This window comes from Elephas maximus, chromosome 12 (assembly GCF_024166365.1).
Source record: "Elephas maximus indicus isolate mEleMax1 chromosome 12, mEleMax1 primary haplotype, whole genome shotgun sequence".
In the NCBI taxonomy this organism is placed as follows: domain Eukaryota; kingdom Metazoa; phylum Chordata; class Mammalia; order Proboscidea; family Elephantidae; genus Elephas; species Elephas maximus.
Window position 1 is genome coordinate 91,694,717 of NC_064830.1, and position 16,853 is coordinate 91,711,569.

The following is a 16,853-nucleotide window of genomic DNA, read 5'->3' on the forward strand; positions in this document are numbered from 1 at the left end:
TGGTTAAAGTGCTTTGCTGCTAACCAAAAGGTCAGTGATTCAAACCCACCAGCAGCTCTGAGGGAGAAAGATGTGGCAGTCTGCTTTCCTAAAGATTTACAGCCTTGGGAACCCTATGGGGCAGCTCTACTCTGTCCTATAGGTTCGCGTTGAGTCATAAACAACTGGAAGGCAGTAAGTTTGGTGTGGTTTGATGAGGAGCCCTCGTGGCACAATGGTTAAACATTTGGCTGATAAAACCAAAGGGTAAGTGGCTTGAGCCCGCCAACAAGTTCACGGGAGAAAATAACTGTCGATCTGCTCCCATAAAGATTATAGGCTAGGAAATCCTATGGGGGCAGTTCGACTCTGTCATATAGGGTCACTGTGAGTAGAATTCGACTCAGTGGGATGTAACAATATTATAATTATATTTTTAACATTTTGAGGAGTTGACAGACTGTTTTCCACAGTGGCTGCACCATTTTACATTCCCACCAGCAGTGTATGAAGGTTCCGATTTCTTTACAAGTACTTATTATCTCTGGAATTATCTTTATTTTACCTCACCAACACTGCCTTAGTCCCTTTAGTATTGCAGCAGCTCTGGAAAGTGTCTATTCCTATGTTTACACATATCTTGTGATAAAACCAAAACACCCGTTGCTGTTTAGTCCATTCCAACACATAGCGACCCTATAGCATAGAGTAGAACTGCCTCATAGGGTCTCCAAGGCTGTAAATCTTTGGAAGCAGACTGCCACATCTTTCTGCTGCAGAATGGCAGGTGGGTTTGAACAGCAAACTTTTGATTAGCAGCCAAGTATTTAACCAGTGCACCACCAGGGCTCCTAGCATTTTGTGATATATGAAGATACCTCGCTCCAAGGTCCTGTTACTAATTTTTCTGGGCAGAGAATATGCAGTATTTTCTGTTGGCTGTATGGGGCGGGGGGGCACCACTTTGAGCATCCCAGTTGCCTAGAGTAGGCATAAGAATACCATTTTGAATAGGTTTCAGAAGCATGATTTTATTTTATTATCTCCTTTTAGGGTGAAGAAATCTGAAACCCAATAAATGTTTTCGCTTCGGGTCGCACTCTAGGAAGCCAAACCCAGATTTTACCCCGTGAGCCCTCCTTCGCGCAATCTCAGCCCTACCCGCTCCAGGGCCTTCCCCGCTCCTCTAACCCCTACACACACTTCCCCCTCCTCCTGGCGTTCAAGCTCTGAGGGGCGGGATACGGGTGTTAAAGAGGGTACGTGACCAATCCGCGCGCGTCTTCGCAAAACGGCGCTTCTCACTGGTAGATTCGGTCTGATGATGTAGCCCATGCTCCAGTCATGCTGGGGGCGGGGCCGAAGTGCGGCGGCGCCGCGCAGGAAGCACGTGATCTGGGACTCGGTTAGGAAGCTGCCCCTCTGGTAGGGAGTGCCCCCAGCACCTAAAGCTTGCGATGGTGAGTGAGGACGCATGCGCGGGAGTACGCGCTGGGGGTTCCGCGTTCCAGTCCCCCAACCTTCTTGGTTGCCCCTTCCTGGGCCTGCACCCCACCTTCACCGCAAGCCACCCCGGGACTGGAAGAGTGGAGACGGGAGGGACTAAGGACAGAGAGTGCTGGAGGGGCGGGGCACGAGGGGAGTTGGAGGGTCTGATGTGAGGGACCAGTGGGGCTGTGAAGACATACTGGGGTATCACATCAAAGGTAGGATGTGAGAGGCCGAGGGAGCCCACGGGCAGAGGGAGATAGAGAGGACAGACGGAGGCACAGAAGGCAAGGGAAAGCTCAGTGTTTGAGGCCAGGTAGAGGGAAGGGTCCTGGCTGGGGAAGAGAAGGCCTGGGGGACTGTCATCAAGAGAGGGCCTTGGGTTTGCAGGTCACGGGTGTCGAGGGCCACCTTCCTGGCGTGCTTCTCACTGATTGCTCCTTTAACCACTAGACTTCTGCACTGACCCAGGGGCTGGAGCGAATCCCAGACCAGCTTGGCTACTTGGTGCTGAGTGAAGGCGCAGTGTTGGCGGTGCGTTCTGGGGAAGGGAGGGGATCCCCTAAGAACACATCGTCCATCATCTCTTACAGTATTGCCCATTTTACCCGAATTTGTCTCTATTCTTTGTTATCACCTAGTAGCACGCCTAGTGTATAGTAAGTTTCAGTAATCCGTCTCCAACTTTCCTGAGATAAAAGAGGCTTACTAACTCTATTAAGGGTCACAAGTTTGTTGGTAACTGATATTACCTGAGTTATTCTCAAGTATGTATTTGGTATTTATTGACTAGGCTTTGTATTTTGTTCCATAGTACAATATAGTGTTAGCTTTCTAGAAGTTTTCAATTTAGCTAAAGAAACAATGCTTAAAAGGTTAAAAGTTGAAAGCAGGGTGAGTGGTAAAGACTACTGATGAAATCAACCCTTCATGTTATATTATGTAATAACTTGTGTTATGGTAAGGAAACTGTCTTGGAGGTAGAAATCCAGGATGGGTAGTTGTGAAGAGGAAGAGAGTTCTTTGGGGCTGGGAAGTGGACATATTTGCAGGTGTGTGACACCAACCTGTCTGATTTGGTGGGTGTCACATGGAGAAGATTTGGAAAGGTTTGGGGGAAGAAAAGGATATTGTAAAGAAAGGACCAGATTGTGGAGGACTTTCAAAGCCAGATTTGTACATTTGGACTTAATCTTGAAGGTAGTAAGGAGCTATTGAAGGCTTTTGAACGGGAACACTACCTGATGAAATGCTTTAGCGAGATTTTTCTGTTAGCAGTGTGAAGATGGAGTAGGGGGTGATGAATTTTCAAGACTGGGCAGTAAACTAGGTATGAGACTGGGCTGGTGGCAATGAGGAGCGAGAAAATAAATTTAGAGGAGGAATGACTAGATATAGGTAATGGAGGAGATACTTCTCCATCTAGTAAGGCTTTGAACTCATAAACCTGGAAGAATGATGGTGCCTCAACAAACAGGAAATGAAGAAAGGAAGTTGATTGGGGAGGGTGGGAAGTACAGGGAATTCCATGTTTTGACTTTAAACATTGAGTTTGGTGTGGAATAACAGCAGTTAATGTAAATGGTAGGAGCTGTTCTAAGCATCTTGCCAATATTATTTAATCTTCATAATAAGTTTATAAGGTACTGTATTGTTCCCAGTTTGCAGATGAGAGAACTGGAGTATAGAATGTCCAAGGGAGCGAAGTGCAGTAAACTTAACTTAGTGGGAGGCCCATATCAAGGAGGTGGGAGAGGAAGTTGAGATAGTCACCAGAAAAAGAGGAAGCCCAGGCCACTGTCACAGCACTGACCCAAGGTCTGGGTAGTAGGGAGAGATGTCAGGACAAAGGGGATGGTTGTGCTCCAGATTCTGCAAACAGGGCAGTAAATGGGAAGACAGAAAAGACGGATCTTCTAACAATTCAGTGGTCATTTTCAGGGCTGAGTATTGGTTTTCGAGAATGTAGTTTTATCAAATACTTGGGGACAGGGAACAAAGTCAATTTCCAAGGGGCTAGGAAAGAATGGTCAGTAAAGAAATGGATGAAGAATCATCAGGGGAAGCCCAGTATTATAAGAATGAGAAATAGGATGACACAAAGAGGAAGCTATAACACCAAGGAAGGTTTTAGTTGTTTTTCCAGAACTGGGGTAACCTAGGAATCTTGCAAAGTGAAGAGGGAGAGGTTCCACACACTAGAGACAAAGTGACTGCCTGGAATTCCTTCCCAATTCTCTTCCCTCATTTCTGCCCTCCTCCCTCCCACCTGCGTGCAGTCGTCTGGGGATCTAGAGAATGACGAGCAGGCAGCCAGCGCCATTTCTGAGCTGGTCAGCACCGCTTGTGGTTTCCGGCTGCACCCGGGCATGAACATACCCTTCAAACGCCTGTCAGGTGAGCCCCCATCTCTGCCCTGGTGGTGTGGGGGGAAGGGGGCTTCTCCCAAAGGCTGCTGCTTCTCAGGGAAAAAAGACTATCTCCTACCAACTCTTCTGTCATCGCCTCCTGGGGTCGCTGGTTCTGGCCACTTTCTTCCCTTTGAGGTCCCCTCCCCTGGACCAGAGTTGATATGAGCAAGAAGGGGACTTATTGGAGGCCTCTCATCTTTTGAGCCTTGAACTATAGAATTTCTTTGGCTTTTGGTATCAGCCAACTTCTGTGATCCCATGGAGGCCATCGCACCACACTAACCCTGTGCTCCCTTCCCTCTCCTGGGGCGTCTCTCCTCCAGTGGTCTTTGGAGAACACACGCTGCTGGTGACCGTGTCAGGACAGAGGGTGTTTGTGGTGAAGAGGCAGAACCGAGGCCGGGAGCCCATTGACATCTGACCCTGCGAGAGGGGAGGGTCGGAGAATGTGGATTGGGTCCATGAGCCGCTTGCGATGAGGAAGGCACAGTGTCCTCCACCACTTTCTCGGCTTGCAGTTAGAACCAAGACCTTCTGCTCACCAACTTCCTTACCCTATCTGGAAGGGCAAAGGCTTGGGGACTTTGTACAATGTTAAGGAGGGTGAGAGTGAAGGCACTGCTCACTTCCCTCGCTCCTTCCCTTCCTCCCTCCTAATAATCATAAATCTGATGTTCCCAGGCCTACGGGTGTGTGTGTGTGTGTGTGTGTCAGGAGTGGGGGTGGTTCATGCTTCATCTCTTTCATCTAGGGAGAAAGTCATGTACCCAGAGGGGTAGGACAGGGCCGCCTCTGAATACTATATAATGGGAATTGGAGAAGAAGGGAGCTGGGGGGAGCTACTTGGACTGTATGCTGAAGGGAATTAGTCTCTACCTCTGGCCACTCTGTGTCCTCTGCTCCCTCCACCAACACACAAACAGCAGTCGTTCTTCTCCCTCCTGGGCAGGCATTTAATAGTCGTATTTCAGTTGGAAGCAGTAGACGGAGAATAATTTACAGGACAGACTTAAAAAAAAAAAAACCAACCAACCACACACACACACACACACACACACACAACTTAAAGTGCTTCAGGCTGCAAACGTAAACATGAGGGACGGGAAGAGGTCACCTAGTTATCTCCCCGACCCCGAGACAGGAGGGTCATTGTTGGGGGCCCCTTTACCATCACCACCCTCTAAGTTCAGCCCTGCAGCTGGGTGGGAGGGAACCTTAGAGGTGGGAAAGACAACTTCAGAGGAATGAGGAAAACACTTTGTAAACGGTGAAAGGGCACAGGGCAAGGGAGCTCCTGGAGCCTTCGCCCTGGCCTAGGGGTGGGGCCAGCCCCCCCAGTGGAACTCGGGGAAATACTGTTGACTTGTGCTGCAACCATACCCGCCCTTTTCACAGCTTCTTCCCTGGTCCCTCATCAGCAGACACAGACAGGTGGCTCCCACGGTGGGAGGCAGCCCAGGGGAGGCAGCAGCCTGGGAGGGAGGACCCCCTCTGGGGCTTCCGATTTCTGGGAGTGTAAGAGGGAGGTGAGCCGGCTTGGTGCTACTTGACTGGCTCCACCACCAGCACCTTGCACTCGCGCTTGGCAATCTTGTCCAGAGAGAGCACAGCCTTGTCCGGGGGCAGGTAGAGGGGACGGCCGACAGGGGAGGCTACAGGGGGCGTGATGGCCCTGCGCTCCATCACACTGCCCGACCTGGGAGAGGGCAGAGGGTGTGGGCTCCAGTCAGACACCAGGCACCCCTCCCAGCTCCCTGTCTGGTGCCAACCTCTACCAAGTCTCAATGCCACCCCACCTCCCAGTTCCATACCTCATGAGGTGGCTGCGGGAGGGCTGTTGGTGGGAGAAGGACTGAGAGCGGCCCAGGCTCGCCTGGTGCCTCTCCACTAAGTCCCGGACGGCAGGGCTGCTGGGGCTACTCTTTCGGGAGAGGGGCCGGGCCTCGGGTGGAGGGTGAGACACACTGGCAGTAAACTGCAACTTCAGTTTCATGTGCTGGCTTAGCTGGGGGTGGCAGACACAGATCAGCATGTCAGCTCAGCTTCTAGGGCCCAGACCCCCTTTCAGGATTACCCTACCCACTCGACAGGCCTACATCAGATCTAAAGTGCACCTCCCTCTGCTCAGCTTTTCCGTGCAACCCATTATATCTCAACCACAGAATCTCATTGGTTGTCTGATTCCTTACACCCCAACATTCTGCATCATCTACCACACAGCCCCACCCTCCCCAGCCTACCTCAAAGAGCCCGGTCCTGAGAGCTTGGAAGGCCACACTGAAGGTGAGTGCACTGCCCTTCCGGGAAAAGCCAAGGTTGTTGAGGGGCGTGTGGCAGACAATGGAGTCCAGGGCTGCCTGCATAGCGCGGCGTTCCTCCTCACACAGCTGCTTTCCTGGGGTGAAGAAGGGATAGAACTGGGGGCCGCTAAACATATCTGTACAGTGTTCCTCAGTTCCTATTGTCTCATTTGATCCTCCAAATCACCCTGGAGTAAACTGAGTAAATGGTAATCTTTTACCACATTTTATAGATAACAGCAGTTCTGTGTGCTGAGGTCTGTTACCACTTATATCAACTCAGTTAATCCATACAACCACCCCAGGAAGTATTATTTTCCCCATTTTAGAGATGAAGAATCCGAGGCCCAGAGAGGTTAAGTAATTTACCCACAGTCACACAGGTAGTAAAAGGGAGAAATAGAAATCAAACATGCCAGGGAGCCCAGCTCCAGTGTCTGTTCCCATAAAGTCACTCAGCACCACTGCCTCTCAACTCCACATGTACTGTGGAGATTACTCAGGGAGAGCTGAAGTGGCAGGCCTCAGGTCACCCACTTGTGGGGCTGGCACCAGGTGATGAGCTGTTTTCACTGTCCTACTTCCATGACTTCTTCCTTTCCTTCCCTGCCCTTGGGACAAGGTCCCAGCCTAACAGCTGACCCACCAGCCTGTGCGTGCTCTGGGGTCCACACAAGCCTCACAGCCAAGAAGTCTTGGAGATTGTTGAGCAGTGTGTAGGTGACAGTGAAACGCTCATAGGTCTGAACAGGAGACTCGCAAGAAGCAGTCATCACAAAGCATGGGCGGTCCAGGCGGATGCTGGGCAGACTAGAAGCAGTGAGAGGGAGAGGGAAGGGTAGGATGTGTGTCAAGTAACAAAGGTGAACAGGACGGTATCTAGCAGGGGATACCAAATACTCACCGGTAGTGGGTGTAGATGCTCTGGGTGAAGGGCAGCTTTGGAGTGGACCACTGAACCACAGCAATCAAGGGAACTTCAAGGCCCTGTAGTAGGGACACAGAGAAACATCACATGTATTAGGGTCCCCCTCCCATCTTGAGTCCTCAACCCCCTCATCTTTCCCCCCCACTGCTTTTTCTTATCCTTTTTCCTTGAACACACCAGCCCCTGTCCTCACCTCCTTGGCTCCTGGAGGGGGCTGCTCACCCCCTCTCAGCTGAAACAGGAAGTTGTGTTCCTCCAGGGCACTAAGTGGGCAGGGGAAGCAGCCAGAGGTACCAGGGAGCCGGCAGAAGGAGCCCATGGAGACCTCCCCAGACTGGTGACTAATAGTTCAGAAGAGAGGGGGACAGAGCATGACCTCTCCATGCCAGAGCTCTCAGTCCCCTATTCCTGGTCCCACGACTTCACAGCCCAGCCTGTCCCCAGGACCTCACCAGACATTGTCCACCAGCAGCACAGAGCCATCGGGCATGACAGGTAGATAACTAGCATTGAAGTTGGGGAGAATTCGGATATCCCAGATGGAGATTTCCTCCTGGGAGGAGCTGTTCAGCACTGTGGGAGGTAACCAGCTCAGCTCAGAGTATCTGGACTCCTCAGTCCCCACTTTAGCCCCCAAAACGGGCCTGCCCAAAGTAACTGCCACCCAATCTAGGCCCTTGTTGCTCTGCAAGAATCAAGCCAGCCAATCTGCTCACCCTTGAGCACAGTCAGGTGTTTTCCAGCCACAGTGAACTGACGGCATTTCAGAACCGGAGGGGGCAGCAGAGTCAGCAGGGTGCTCACTGCGGGAGAAGGTGAAAGGAAGAAACGATGGTCTGGGCACACACCTCAACTCCAACCCACGGTTCTAATCTTCCTCTTCTCCACAGATCAGATACTTTCCTGTAGCATCCCTCCATTCTGTCCCCCAAATTCCAGACTCTAGCCTTTATGCCTCTGCATTCTTCTCCCCACCTTGGGCCTTGAAAGCGCTCTGCTCGCCCCGGAAGGTCTCCCCAGGAGATCGGGTCTGCAGCAAGCGCAGGTAGCCTTGATCTCTGACCTCTGGTGCTTCAACCTCCCGCTTCCACACGGTCACTACAATCTGGGCACAGGGGACACAGGACCACAGTCAAGAGGAGAGAGAGACAGCAGGGACTTAGAAAAGTGTCTCAATTAACAGCTCCGCCCCTTTGCCAATCTTACCTTAGCCTTAGGTGTCCCTGGGGGCAGTCTATCCAGTGAAACAGTGAGTGGGAAGATGACCTCATCTGTGGACACAATTGGTTCCTCCACAGGCAGCTGGGGTGGTGACAGGGGTTAACAGGTCAAGAAAAGTTCAAAGAGGCAGCCTACCTCAGTTCCCTTTAAGATCTGCAGTACATGATTCTTTTTGTCTTCCGTCTCCTCATTCATCATATGTCTCCTGCCTTGGGCTCCCAGCTCCAAGCCTAAGCCCCCAGTGTCCATTCTCCCCTCAAGTCTCTGGAGTCCAGCACCCCGCCCCCCACCCTGTGCCGTGTCGCCCCAAGTTCCTCACCGTGGTCGCTCCCCCTGAGGTAGCAGGGCCTGGGCCGTGGGTGAGAAGGGGACTGCAGCCTCGGAACAAACCCCCACCCCCAGGGTCCCCTCCTCCTGGGGGTTCGTGATCCTGGTCGCCAGTGCCACCGCCCCCGGAGGCCCCGCCTCCGGCACTGACCGAGGCCAGGGCAGCAAGGGTGGTTGCCAGCTCTGTCCAGGCACCCCGGGACCCCAAGCCTGGGCCGCCCCCGGCACCGGACCCCGCGCTGCCCCGGCAGCGCAGCACCAGCAGGAAGCGGACAGTCTCCCCCAGGTACAGATGGTTCCGCCGGGGCAGCGCTCGGTACCGGCCCGGGTCCCCCGCTAGCTCCGCGCGCGGCGGCAGCGGCACAGCCGGAAAGTACATCGAGTAGTCGCACTGGGACTCCATGGGACGGCGGGGCCGGGAGCCGGGCGGGGGGCGAGGTGGGCAGGAACCGGAGACCAGCCCCGGCGGGCCCGCGGAGGACGAGGGGGAGCCCGCTGGGGCTGATCCGAGGAGTCCGACACCCGAAGGGTGCTGCGCCCGGCCGGGGCGGCCCAAGAGACCAGCCCAGTGGGGAACCGGGGCAACGAACCCGGAACCGAGAGCCGGCGGGGCCGTAACCCCGGTGCGGGACAAACGACTGGCGAGAGACCGGAAGCGGAAAGGAAGGGGTGTGGCCTCTGAGGCCCCGGAATCTCTGGGTGACTGGACTATGGAGGAGCTGGGCGGGGTTCGGCTGCGACCGGGGAGGTTCGAGAATTTAGGAAACCTCCGTCTGCGCTTTTCTGTTGGTTCGGCTGACAGCCGCACCCCTGAGACACGATGGTGAAGGCCGGGAGGAAACGGATTTGGCTGTATTGGGCGCCTGGTCACCAGGACTGCTTTTAACTCCGGCAAAGTGGAGGTTGTTGTCATCAACGACCCCTTCATTGACCTCAACGACATGGTCTACATGGTCCTGTGTGATTCCACCCATGGCAAGTTCAGTGGCACCCTCAAGGCTGAGAACGGGAAGCTTGTCATCAACGGGAAGCTCACCTGTATCTTCCAGGAGCAAGATCCCACCGACATGAAGTGGGGCGATGCTGGTGCTGAATGTATTGTAGAGTCCACCGGTGTCTTCACAACTTTGGAGAAGGCTGGGGCTCGCTTGAAGGGGGCGCCAAAAGGGTAATCATCTCTGCCCCTTCTGTTGATGCCCCCGTGTTTGTGATGGGCGTGAACCACGAGAAGTATGACAGCTCCGTCAAGATTGTCAGCAATGTTTCCTGTACCACCAACTGCTTCCCCCCCCCCCCCAAGCCAAGGTCGTCCATGACAACTTTGGCATCGTAGAGGGACTCACGACCACAGTCCACAGTATCATTGCCGCCTAGAAGACTATGGATGGCCCCTCTGGGAAACGGTGGCACGATGGATGAGGGGCTGCCCAGAACATCATCCGTGCAGCTACTGGTGCTGCCAAGACTGTGGCAAGGTCATCCTAGAGCTGAATGGGAAGCTCACTGGCATGGCCTTCCATGTTCCCATTCCCAGTGGTCGTGGATCTGACCTGCCATCCAGAGAAAGCTGCCAAATATGATGACATCAAGAAGGTGCTGAAGGAGGCATCGGAGGGTCCCCTAAAGGGCATCCTGGGCTACACTGAAGACCAAGTTGTCTCCTGACTTTAACAGTGACACCTACTCTTCCACCTTTGATGCTGGAGCTGGCATTGCCCTCAGTGACCACTTTGTCCAGTTCATTTCCTGGTATGATAATGAATTTGGCTATAGCAACAAGATAGTGGACCTTACTATCTACATAGCCTCCAAGGAATAAGAGTCCTTAGAACAACCAGCCCCAGCAATAGCACTAAAGGAAGAGAGAGGCCTTCAGCTGCTGGGGAGTCCTTGTCTCAAGTCGATCCACCAACACACTGAGAATCTCCCATCCTCGACAGTTTCCATTCCAGACCTCCTGAAGGGGGGGGGGGGCTTAGAGAGCCCAACCTTGTCTTGTATCATCAGTAGAGTACACTGTACCCAGCCAAAAAAAAAAAAAAAATTTAGGAGAGATGACAGAAAGGTGGTTCCATATTGAAAAGAAACCCCTCAGCCCCACTTCTCCCAGGAGGATTCCCCAGCCCTCCCTTTCCATTCTACATAAATCAAGTAGAAGTTTCAAATTATTTATTCATTCGACAAACATTTCATAGTGAAATGACCATAGCCCAATAACAAATATTTCAGAGAGAAACGGATGTTATTCCAATCCACCATGCCCCACACTTTCTCTGGCTCATTCCATCTGTCGCCACTCTAGGGGGCTTTTAAAAGTGCTACACAGACCTGCCATGGGGCTGGAAAGGGGAAGGGGTAAAATGGTTGGGGAAGAGGAGGAGCTGCTGGGAACTGAAGGACCGGGATGACCAAAGCAAAAGCCAGAAGGTAGGGGCCTGCATCAGGACAGAGTTCCTTTTGTCCTCTAGGGGGCAGACATCCCTTCTGAGGGAAGCAGAAATGGCATCTGACTGCCCGGAATTTATCAAGTGCACCCTACTCCTAGCTTAGCTGCTCTTCTCTTAGTTTAGTTGTTTTTCTTCTAGTTTAGCTGCTCTTTAGTCTGCTTCTGCAGTCAGGTGCCTATGGGGAGAGTAGCCTGGAAGCCTTGAGTGGCAGCGAGACTGGTGGGGGGAACTGTTTGGCATCCAGCTTGTCCTTGTATTGTAGCTCAGGGGTAACCAGGCGTTCACACTCCTCCTGGTCTTGGGGACTCAGACCACTCCGAAGTATATAGCCCAAAACCTTAGCTGACCCAAACTGGAAGGGGCGAAACCTCTTGTCAGTGATGTACTTGGGGTCAAGAGCCTCACCTCCCACCAGACAAAGTTTAGCCAGGGCCTCTCGCCGAGCCCGGAGCTCAGCCACAGCACTCTCCAGCCGGCGCTGGCCATATTGTTCTATCCGTGTCCACAGACTTCGGTTGAAATGAACATAGAGAGCCCAGTCCAGATTGTTCCAGGCGCGGGCTCGTGCAGCCAGCTGCTGCTGCTCATCAGTCAATCTACCTTCCCTGGTAGCACTGAGGCCCTGCTCACCTCCAGCCTGGGCATTGTGCATAAAGCCCACCACATCGTCTAGGCCCCAGCACAGGGCATCTGCCAGAAGGACTAACGACTCATCAAAGTATTCAGCCACCATAACCAGGTCAAAGACAGAGTCCAGCCAGGCCAGACCCCACTGGATGAAGGACGAAGATCCCAAAACTAAAGAGGTAGGGCTGGACGTCTGGTGGCGACCACTGGCAACAGTGGGAGCAGGATGGAAGAGTCCATTGGGATCCAGGGTTTGGGCTTGAGGGTCAGCACCAGAAGGCAGGACATGTGGAGGGTTGGGGTCTTTGAGGGGATAAGGATTCCCTCTCTTGCTCCTCATATCTGGGGGGAAGGGGAGGCCAAAGTCAAACCACAGCAAGTTGCGGGCATAGTGGTCCCCACGAGCCCCAGGCCGGTAGAAGGCTCGAGGATTGGCCAAAAAGGCAGCCAAAGAGGGGGCCTTGCGGAAGGCCGATGAGGTGGATTTATAGTAGGAGAAGGCAGAGTGGGCCAGAGCTGCTGGGTCTCGGACAATGGAAAAGAAGAAGCTGTCAGAAGGCATGACTTGAAGTACCTGCAGAGGAGAGAAAGCAGACAAAGGGAGAAAGAACTGGGTCAGGAGGAAACTAAGCACAAGCCAAGTTCCCCCTGATCCCCCAGCCTTCTCAAACCTCCTTCTGACAGTTCTGCTGGGACCCCCCCCACCCCCCCACCCCCCCACCCCCCGAAGCTGTCTCTTACTAGCTGCATGATCTTGGACAAGTTACTTAACATCTCTGAGGCACCATTTGCTTATCTCCAAAATGAGGATAAACATACTTTCCTTCCCAGGTGGTTGTGAAGGTTACACGAGATAAAGGATGTGAAGGAGCTTGGAGTATAATTTTCTCTAAGAGAACATTAATTTCCTTGGGCCTTATGTCTGCCTTGGACAGTAAAAGCTCTAGGAACCGAACTCTGTATTCACTTCTCCAACAAATACCTATTAAGTGCCTGCTTTGAAACTCTCGATTATGTCTCCAATAAAGGAACTGGCCTCAGGCCTCTTCATGGGATCACCGGCAGCAACAGGAGAGGACAAGGGGGTAACAATAATGCTGTCTCGGGTACAGGCCTCAGGTGGGCGGGCCAGGCGCAGCATGGCTGAAGGACAGGGCACTACTGAGGATGCTGGGGCATCTTGGAGAGCAAAAGACACCACTTCTCATGGTCTGAGTCTACCCAAAGGCACCTCAGAAGAAAGAGCTAGCGATCTACTTCCAAAAAAATCAGCCATTGAAAACCCTATGGAGCAGCACATTTCTACTCTGACACATATGGGGTTGCCATGAGTTGGAGTCCACTCCACAGCAACTGGACAACTGGAACAGCTGAAGAGATAAGGGAACCATGAGATAAACCCTTGAATCATCATTGGAGGCAAACACTCCATGAGAGCAGCCTGACTTCCATTGGACAGTGGTGTGAACTAGAAAACCTACCTCTCCAGAAAGCCATACCTCTTTACTGAATGCTCTCCAACTCCAAATGTAGACACACCTACACACACACACACCTGCCTGGTACTTTGATGATGTAATGGAAAGAGCTTTGACTTTGGAGTAGATGGACCTGGGTTCAAATTCTAGCTCTGCCACTTTCTGTTAAATGAGGCAAGTCACTTAACTTCTCTGAGACTCAACCTCCTTATCTGTATAATAAAAACTTATAATGCCTTCCTCGTTAAGTGATGGTAAGGTTAGTACCCAGCACTTAGTAAGTAATCCGTAAAGGTTAGCTCCTTCCCTGTGTCTTTCATTTGCAAGTTGATTTTCTTCTCTATGAGAGCTCTCAGTTTCCTGTGTATGTATGTATGTGGATGCATGCATTCATTTCCCCCATTAGAAATGAGGTTCCTGGGGGTCAGAGGAGCTCTGGTGGTGCAGTGGTTAAGGAGCTGGGCTGCTAACTGAAAGGTCAGTGGTTCGAATCCACCAGCTGCTCCACAGGAGAACGATGTGGCAGTCTGCTTCCGTAAAGATTTACAGCCTTGGAAACCCTATGTGACAGCTCTATTCTGTCCTGTAGGTTCGCTGTGAGTTGGAATCAACTTGATGGCAATGGATTTGGTTTGTCTTTTTTTTTTTTTTGGCGGGGTGGGGGGTGTAGGGCAGGGTGGTCAGAACCGGGCTTCTGCCCAACTATTTTGCCAGGCCCACCCTAGGGCTTGGCATATAGCTTAGTCTTCAAATTATAGCAGACATGGTGAGGGGAGTGGGAGGAAGACAGGCTAGAAGGCAGTGGCTGAGCAGGGGTCCTAGAGACGACAGTGGAAGGGACCAGAAAAGGCAAGGGACACTTGGAGAATTTGGGAGACCAGGGTTGGCAGGGGGAATACATTGGTCATGGAAAGGGCTGGAGTGAGCTCCGGGACTTTGGCTCCCAGAAACTACTGGGGAAGGGATGCTTGAGTAGAGAGAGCAGGAAATCCCACCTATGTAGCTCCCATGCCCAGCTCTGTGGTGAGGTGATGCCTGGGCAGCCCCTTGGCCTCTGGCCCCCTCCCCCAGTGGTCTTGACCGCAGGCCTGTGCCCATCTCTTTCCAGTCCCACCTGTCCCCCCGACACCCCTCACCTCTTTGAGGTTGAACCTCATGTGGTGGCAGAGGACATGGAAGGGGGGCTGGGCGCCTCCATCCTGGGGCTGGTAATTTTTGACCCGGGAGGCTTGGAAAAGCCTTGGGTAGCCGAACTGGTAGCGGGTGGGGAGGGCAAAGCGCAGCCCGTGCCGGTCCCCGTAGCGATGAAGCAGGTTCAGCACAGAGCTGCTCCCGGATTTATGTGTCTTCAAGAACACGAGCCGCTGCCGGGGTGTGCAAGATGGAACATTTGGACCCCGGGATGGGGCCCAGGGTTGTTGAAGTTGGAGCCCAACTCCAGGTAGCCTGTGGAGAGATGGGAGGAGAAGTGTCCTGTCTCTCACCAGCAGGTGGGTAGGCTCCTTGTGAAGAAAGGACAGCGGGCCTGACACCTCCTCTGTCTTGCCCTTCTGAGTCCCTGAGAGCCCCTAGAGACCCAGCCCCAGGTGGGACGAGGGCCATCCATCGCAAGTGAGACAAGTTGGTAACTCACCTCCTCTGGAAGGGCCCCCCCCAGAGCTGTAGGCCGAATCCGATGGTCATGAAGACTCCCAGAGCCACGCCCAGGCTCCGAGGCCCCCAGAGCCAGGGCCGCATTGTCCTGGTGGGAGACATGTGGCTTGTGATGCTAGAAAGGAGCAGAGCAAGGGCGAGGAACCAAGGCAGAGACAGCCCGGGAGAGCCACGTAGCCGCTGAAGGCGCCGTTTGGAGATGGGGGGTCATTCCCCAGGCCTGCTCACAGCCCTGGTAGAGTCTGCCCCCTGAGTTAGCAGATTTTTGCCTCTGTCAGCGTCTAGAAGGGAAATGAGGGGGAAGGAGAGGAGTCCAAGGAGAGGGATAGAACCCTGTCTTTCCTGATGCAGCTGACACTGAATTCAAGGAGGGGGGAGCAGGAGAGCTCTCTCTAGATGGCCCCACAACCTACCCTCTCTGCTGTCAGCCTCTGTTTTGTCTCAAATTCTCTCAACCTCCCACCTACAGATCCTCCCTGAGCCCCAGAGATTTAGACGGGAAGGGGTGGAAGACAGAGCCCTGATCATGAATGGAGCCGCCCAGTGAAAAGTTCAGAGCACAGCAGATCACCAGGTGAGTAAGGCAGGTAGCAGTTGCGCGTTGCCAGCCCTGTGGCTTCCTCCCGAGCCCCTCGATCTGTGACAAATGGGGATGAAGAGCCCCATTTAGAGCCTGGGAGGTGAAACCACACAGAGAGAATGAGGATCAGACAGGACCCGGGTAGGAGGGAGGGAGGTTAGGCAACAGGGGGGACTTTCTAATGAGAAGGAATGCAAACTCAGGCATCCCTCCAGGCTTGAAGAGCTCCCAGTGTGTGAGATAGGCTGGGGGAGGCGCTGGATTACTTAGGAAGCTCAGATCCCTGGATGCTCCGCCCTATCCCACTACCCAGCCCCATCAGTGCAACCAGAAGAGACTGAGCGGGTGGAGCTGAAGAGAAAGAAAGAGAGGGACCGACTCTGAGATACCGACAAAGATGAAAACAAGTTTCCGAGTTCCTTCCCAGGCCCAAGTTTCCTAATTGGCGGGGAGTCTAGCCCTATCCCTTCAGATTACAACCTACAATTACAGGCCTGGCCCCTCCAAGACCGACAGCCTCCTTCCTGGGTGAGCCAGAAGTGACCCCAGAGAGAACCCACACTTGCTACCCGGCGGGCGACCCGCCCCCTCTGACATCACCTCCCAATTCCTTCCCCCAACCGCAGCCCTCAGGATCCATCCCCATGCCAGGTGCCCAGATTTCCCCGTTTCCTTTCATTGGGCTCTATCTCCTCCCACTCCCCCACCCCAGTCCTCTGTCCCCTACAGCTTTGGTGACTGCTTGCCTGTCGCAAGCCCCTCGTTGGCTCCCCGTGAACTCTCTCCTCCCATAAATTCTAGGATCTCTCTGCCAGCCTTGGCTTCATTTGCCCACTCACCAGGCCACATGGGGTGCAGCAGGGAAATTGGGGTTGGGCCTCCTGCCCACCCCAGGCACTGCCCGGCTCCTCCTTGCTTTGCTCAACTTTCTCCACAAACTTTCTCCGTGGCCCAGGCTCCTCCCCCTCCCTCCCTTTGTCCCGCCAGTCCCTGCAGCTGCTTCTGCTTTGATCATCTCTCCCTCCCTCCTGCATCTTTCCCTCTCCTTCAGGGCACCCATTTGCCCTTGGAAGACACCACTTCCACCCTCCTTTTGCACTTAGGAATCGAGTATACCTTTTTATCTCAGTTTCATACAGAACAAAAGACTCCTTCAAGTAACAGAAAGAAAGAGAAAGTGACTGACATAAGATGAAAGCAGACATTGTCAAGAATGTGACAGGTAGCCAGAGACAGACAAAAGAGAGCAAAGGCCCCGCCACGGAAGAACAGAGACAGCGGTGTGGTAATATTCATAAAACCTCCTGTTTAAAGAGAATTTAGCAAATGACAAGGTACTTCCTCATACAGGTCCTATTTGGTCCTCACAATTGCCCCCATTTTACAGATGAGGACACTGAGGTCTCAAGGGTGG

At 53.2% G+C, this 16,853-nt stretch overlaps 4 protein-coding genes and 1 pseudogene across 4 annotated transcripts in view; 3 read left to right on the top strand and 2 right to left on the bottom strand.

Annotated features, from left to right (window-relative positions):
* The first annotated feature begins 1,339 nt into the window (after positions 1 to 1,339).
* Positions 1,340 to 4,555, top strand: LAMTOR4 (late endosomal/lysosomal adaptor, MAPK and MTOR activator 4). Its single transcript, XM_049903374.1, has 4 exons — positions 1,340 to 1,439; positions 1,921 to 2,001; positions 3,747 to 3,864; positions 4,202 to 4,555. The coding sequence occupies exons 1-4, from the start codon at positions 1,437 to 1,439 to the stop codon at positions 4,297 to 4,299; spliced, it is 300 nt and encodes a 99-aa protein (XP_049759331.1). The 5' UTR covers positions 1,340 to 1,436; the 3' UTR covers positions 4,300 to 4,555.
* Positions 4,556 to 4,557: 2 nt separating this feature from the next.
* TRAPPC14 (trafficking protein particle complex subunit 14) lies at positions 4,558 to 9,297 on the bottom strand. Its single transcript, XM_049903371.1, has 11 exons — positions 8,647 to 9,297; positions 8,313 to 8,408; positions 8,082 to 8,211; positions 7,823 to 7,909; positions 7,559 to 7,679; positions 7,300 to 7,447; positions 7,083 to 7,165; positions 6,825 to 6,988; positions 6,119 to 6,273; positions 5,690 to 5,883; positions 4,558 to 5,574 (listed from the first exon to the last, which is right to left on the bottom strand). Exons 1-11 carry the CDS (start codon positions 9,055 to 9,057, stop codon positions 5,421 to 5,423), a joined length of 1,743 nt encoding a protein of 580 aa, XP_049759328.1. The 5' UTR covers positions 9,058 to 9,297; the 3' UTR covers positions 4,558 to 5,420.
* A 1-nt stretch (position 9,298) lies between these two features.
* Positions 9,299 to 10,837, top strand: LOC126086749 (glyceraldehyde-3-phosphate dehydrogenase-like; annotated as a pseudogene).
* On the bottom strand, positions 10,815 to 16,376 carry GAL3ST4 (galactose-3-O-sulfotransferase 4). Its single transcript, XM_049903373.1, has 4 exons — positions 16,279 to 16,376; positions 14,840 to 15,140; positions 14,343 to 14,652; positions 10,815 to 12,302 (listed from the first exon to the last, which is right to left on the bottom strand). The coding sequence occupies exons 2-4, from the start codon at positions 14,959 to 14,961 to the stop codon at positions 11,277 to 11,279; spliced, it is 1,458 nt and encodes a 485-aa protein (XP_049759330.1). The 5' UTR covers positions 14,962 to 15,140; positions 16,279 to 16,376; the 3' UTR covers positions 10,815 to 11,276.
* Positions 15,214 to 16,853, top strand: part of STAG3 (stromal antigen 3) — a 39,402-nt gene continuing 37,762 nt past the window's right edge. The window contains exon 1 of the mRNA XM_049903360.1: positions 15,214 to 15,433. The gene's annotated coding sequence lies outside the window, so the exon portion shown is untranslated. The remainder of the gene's footprint in view (positions 15,434 to 16,853) is intronic.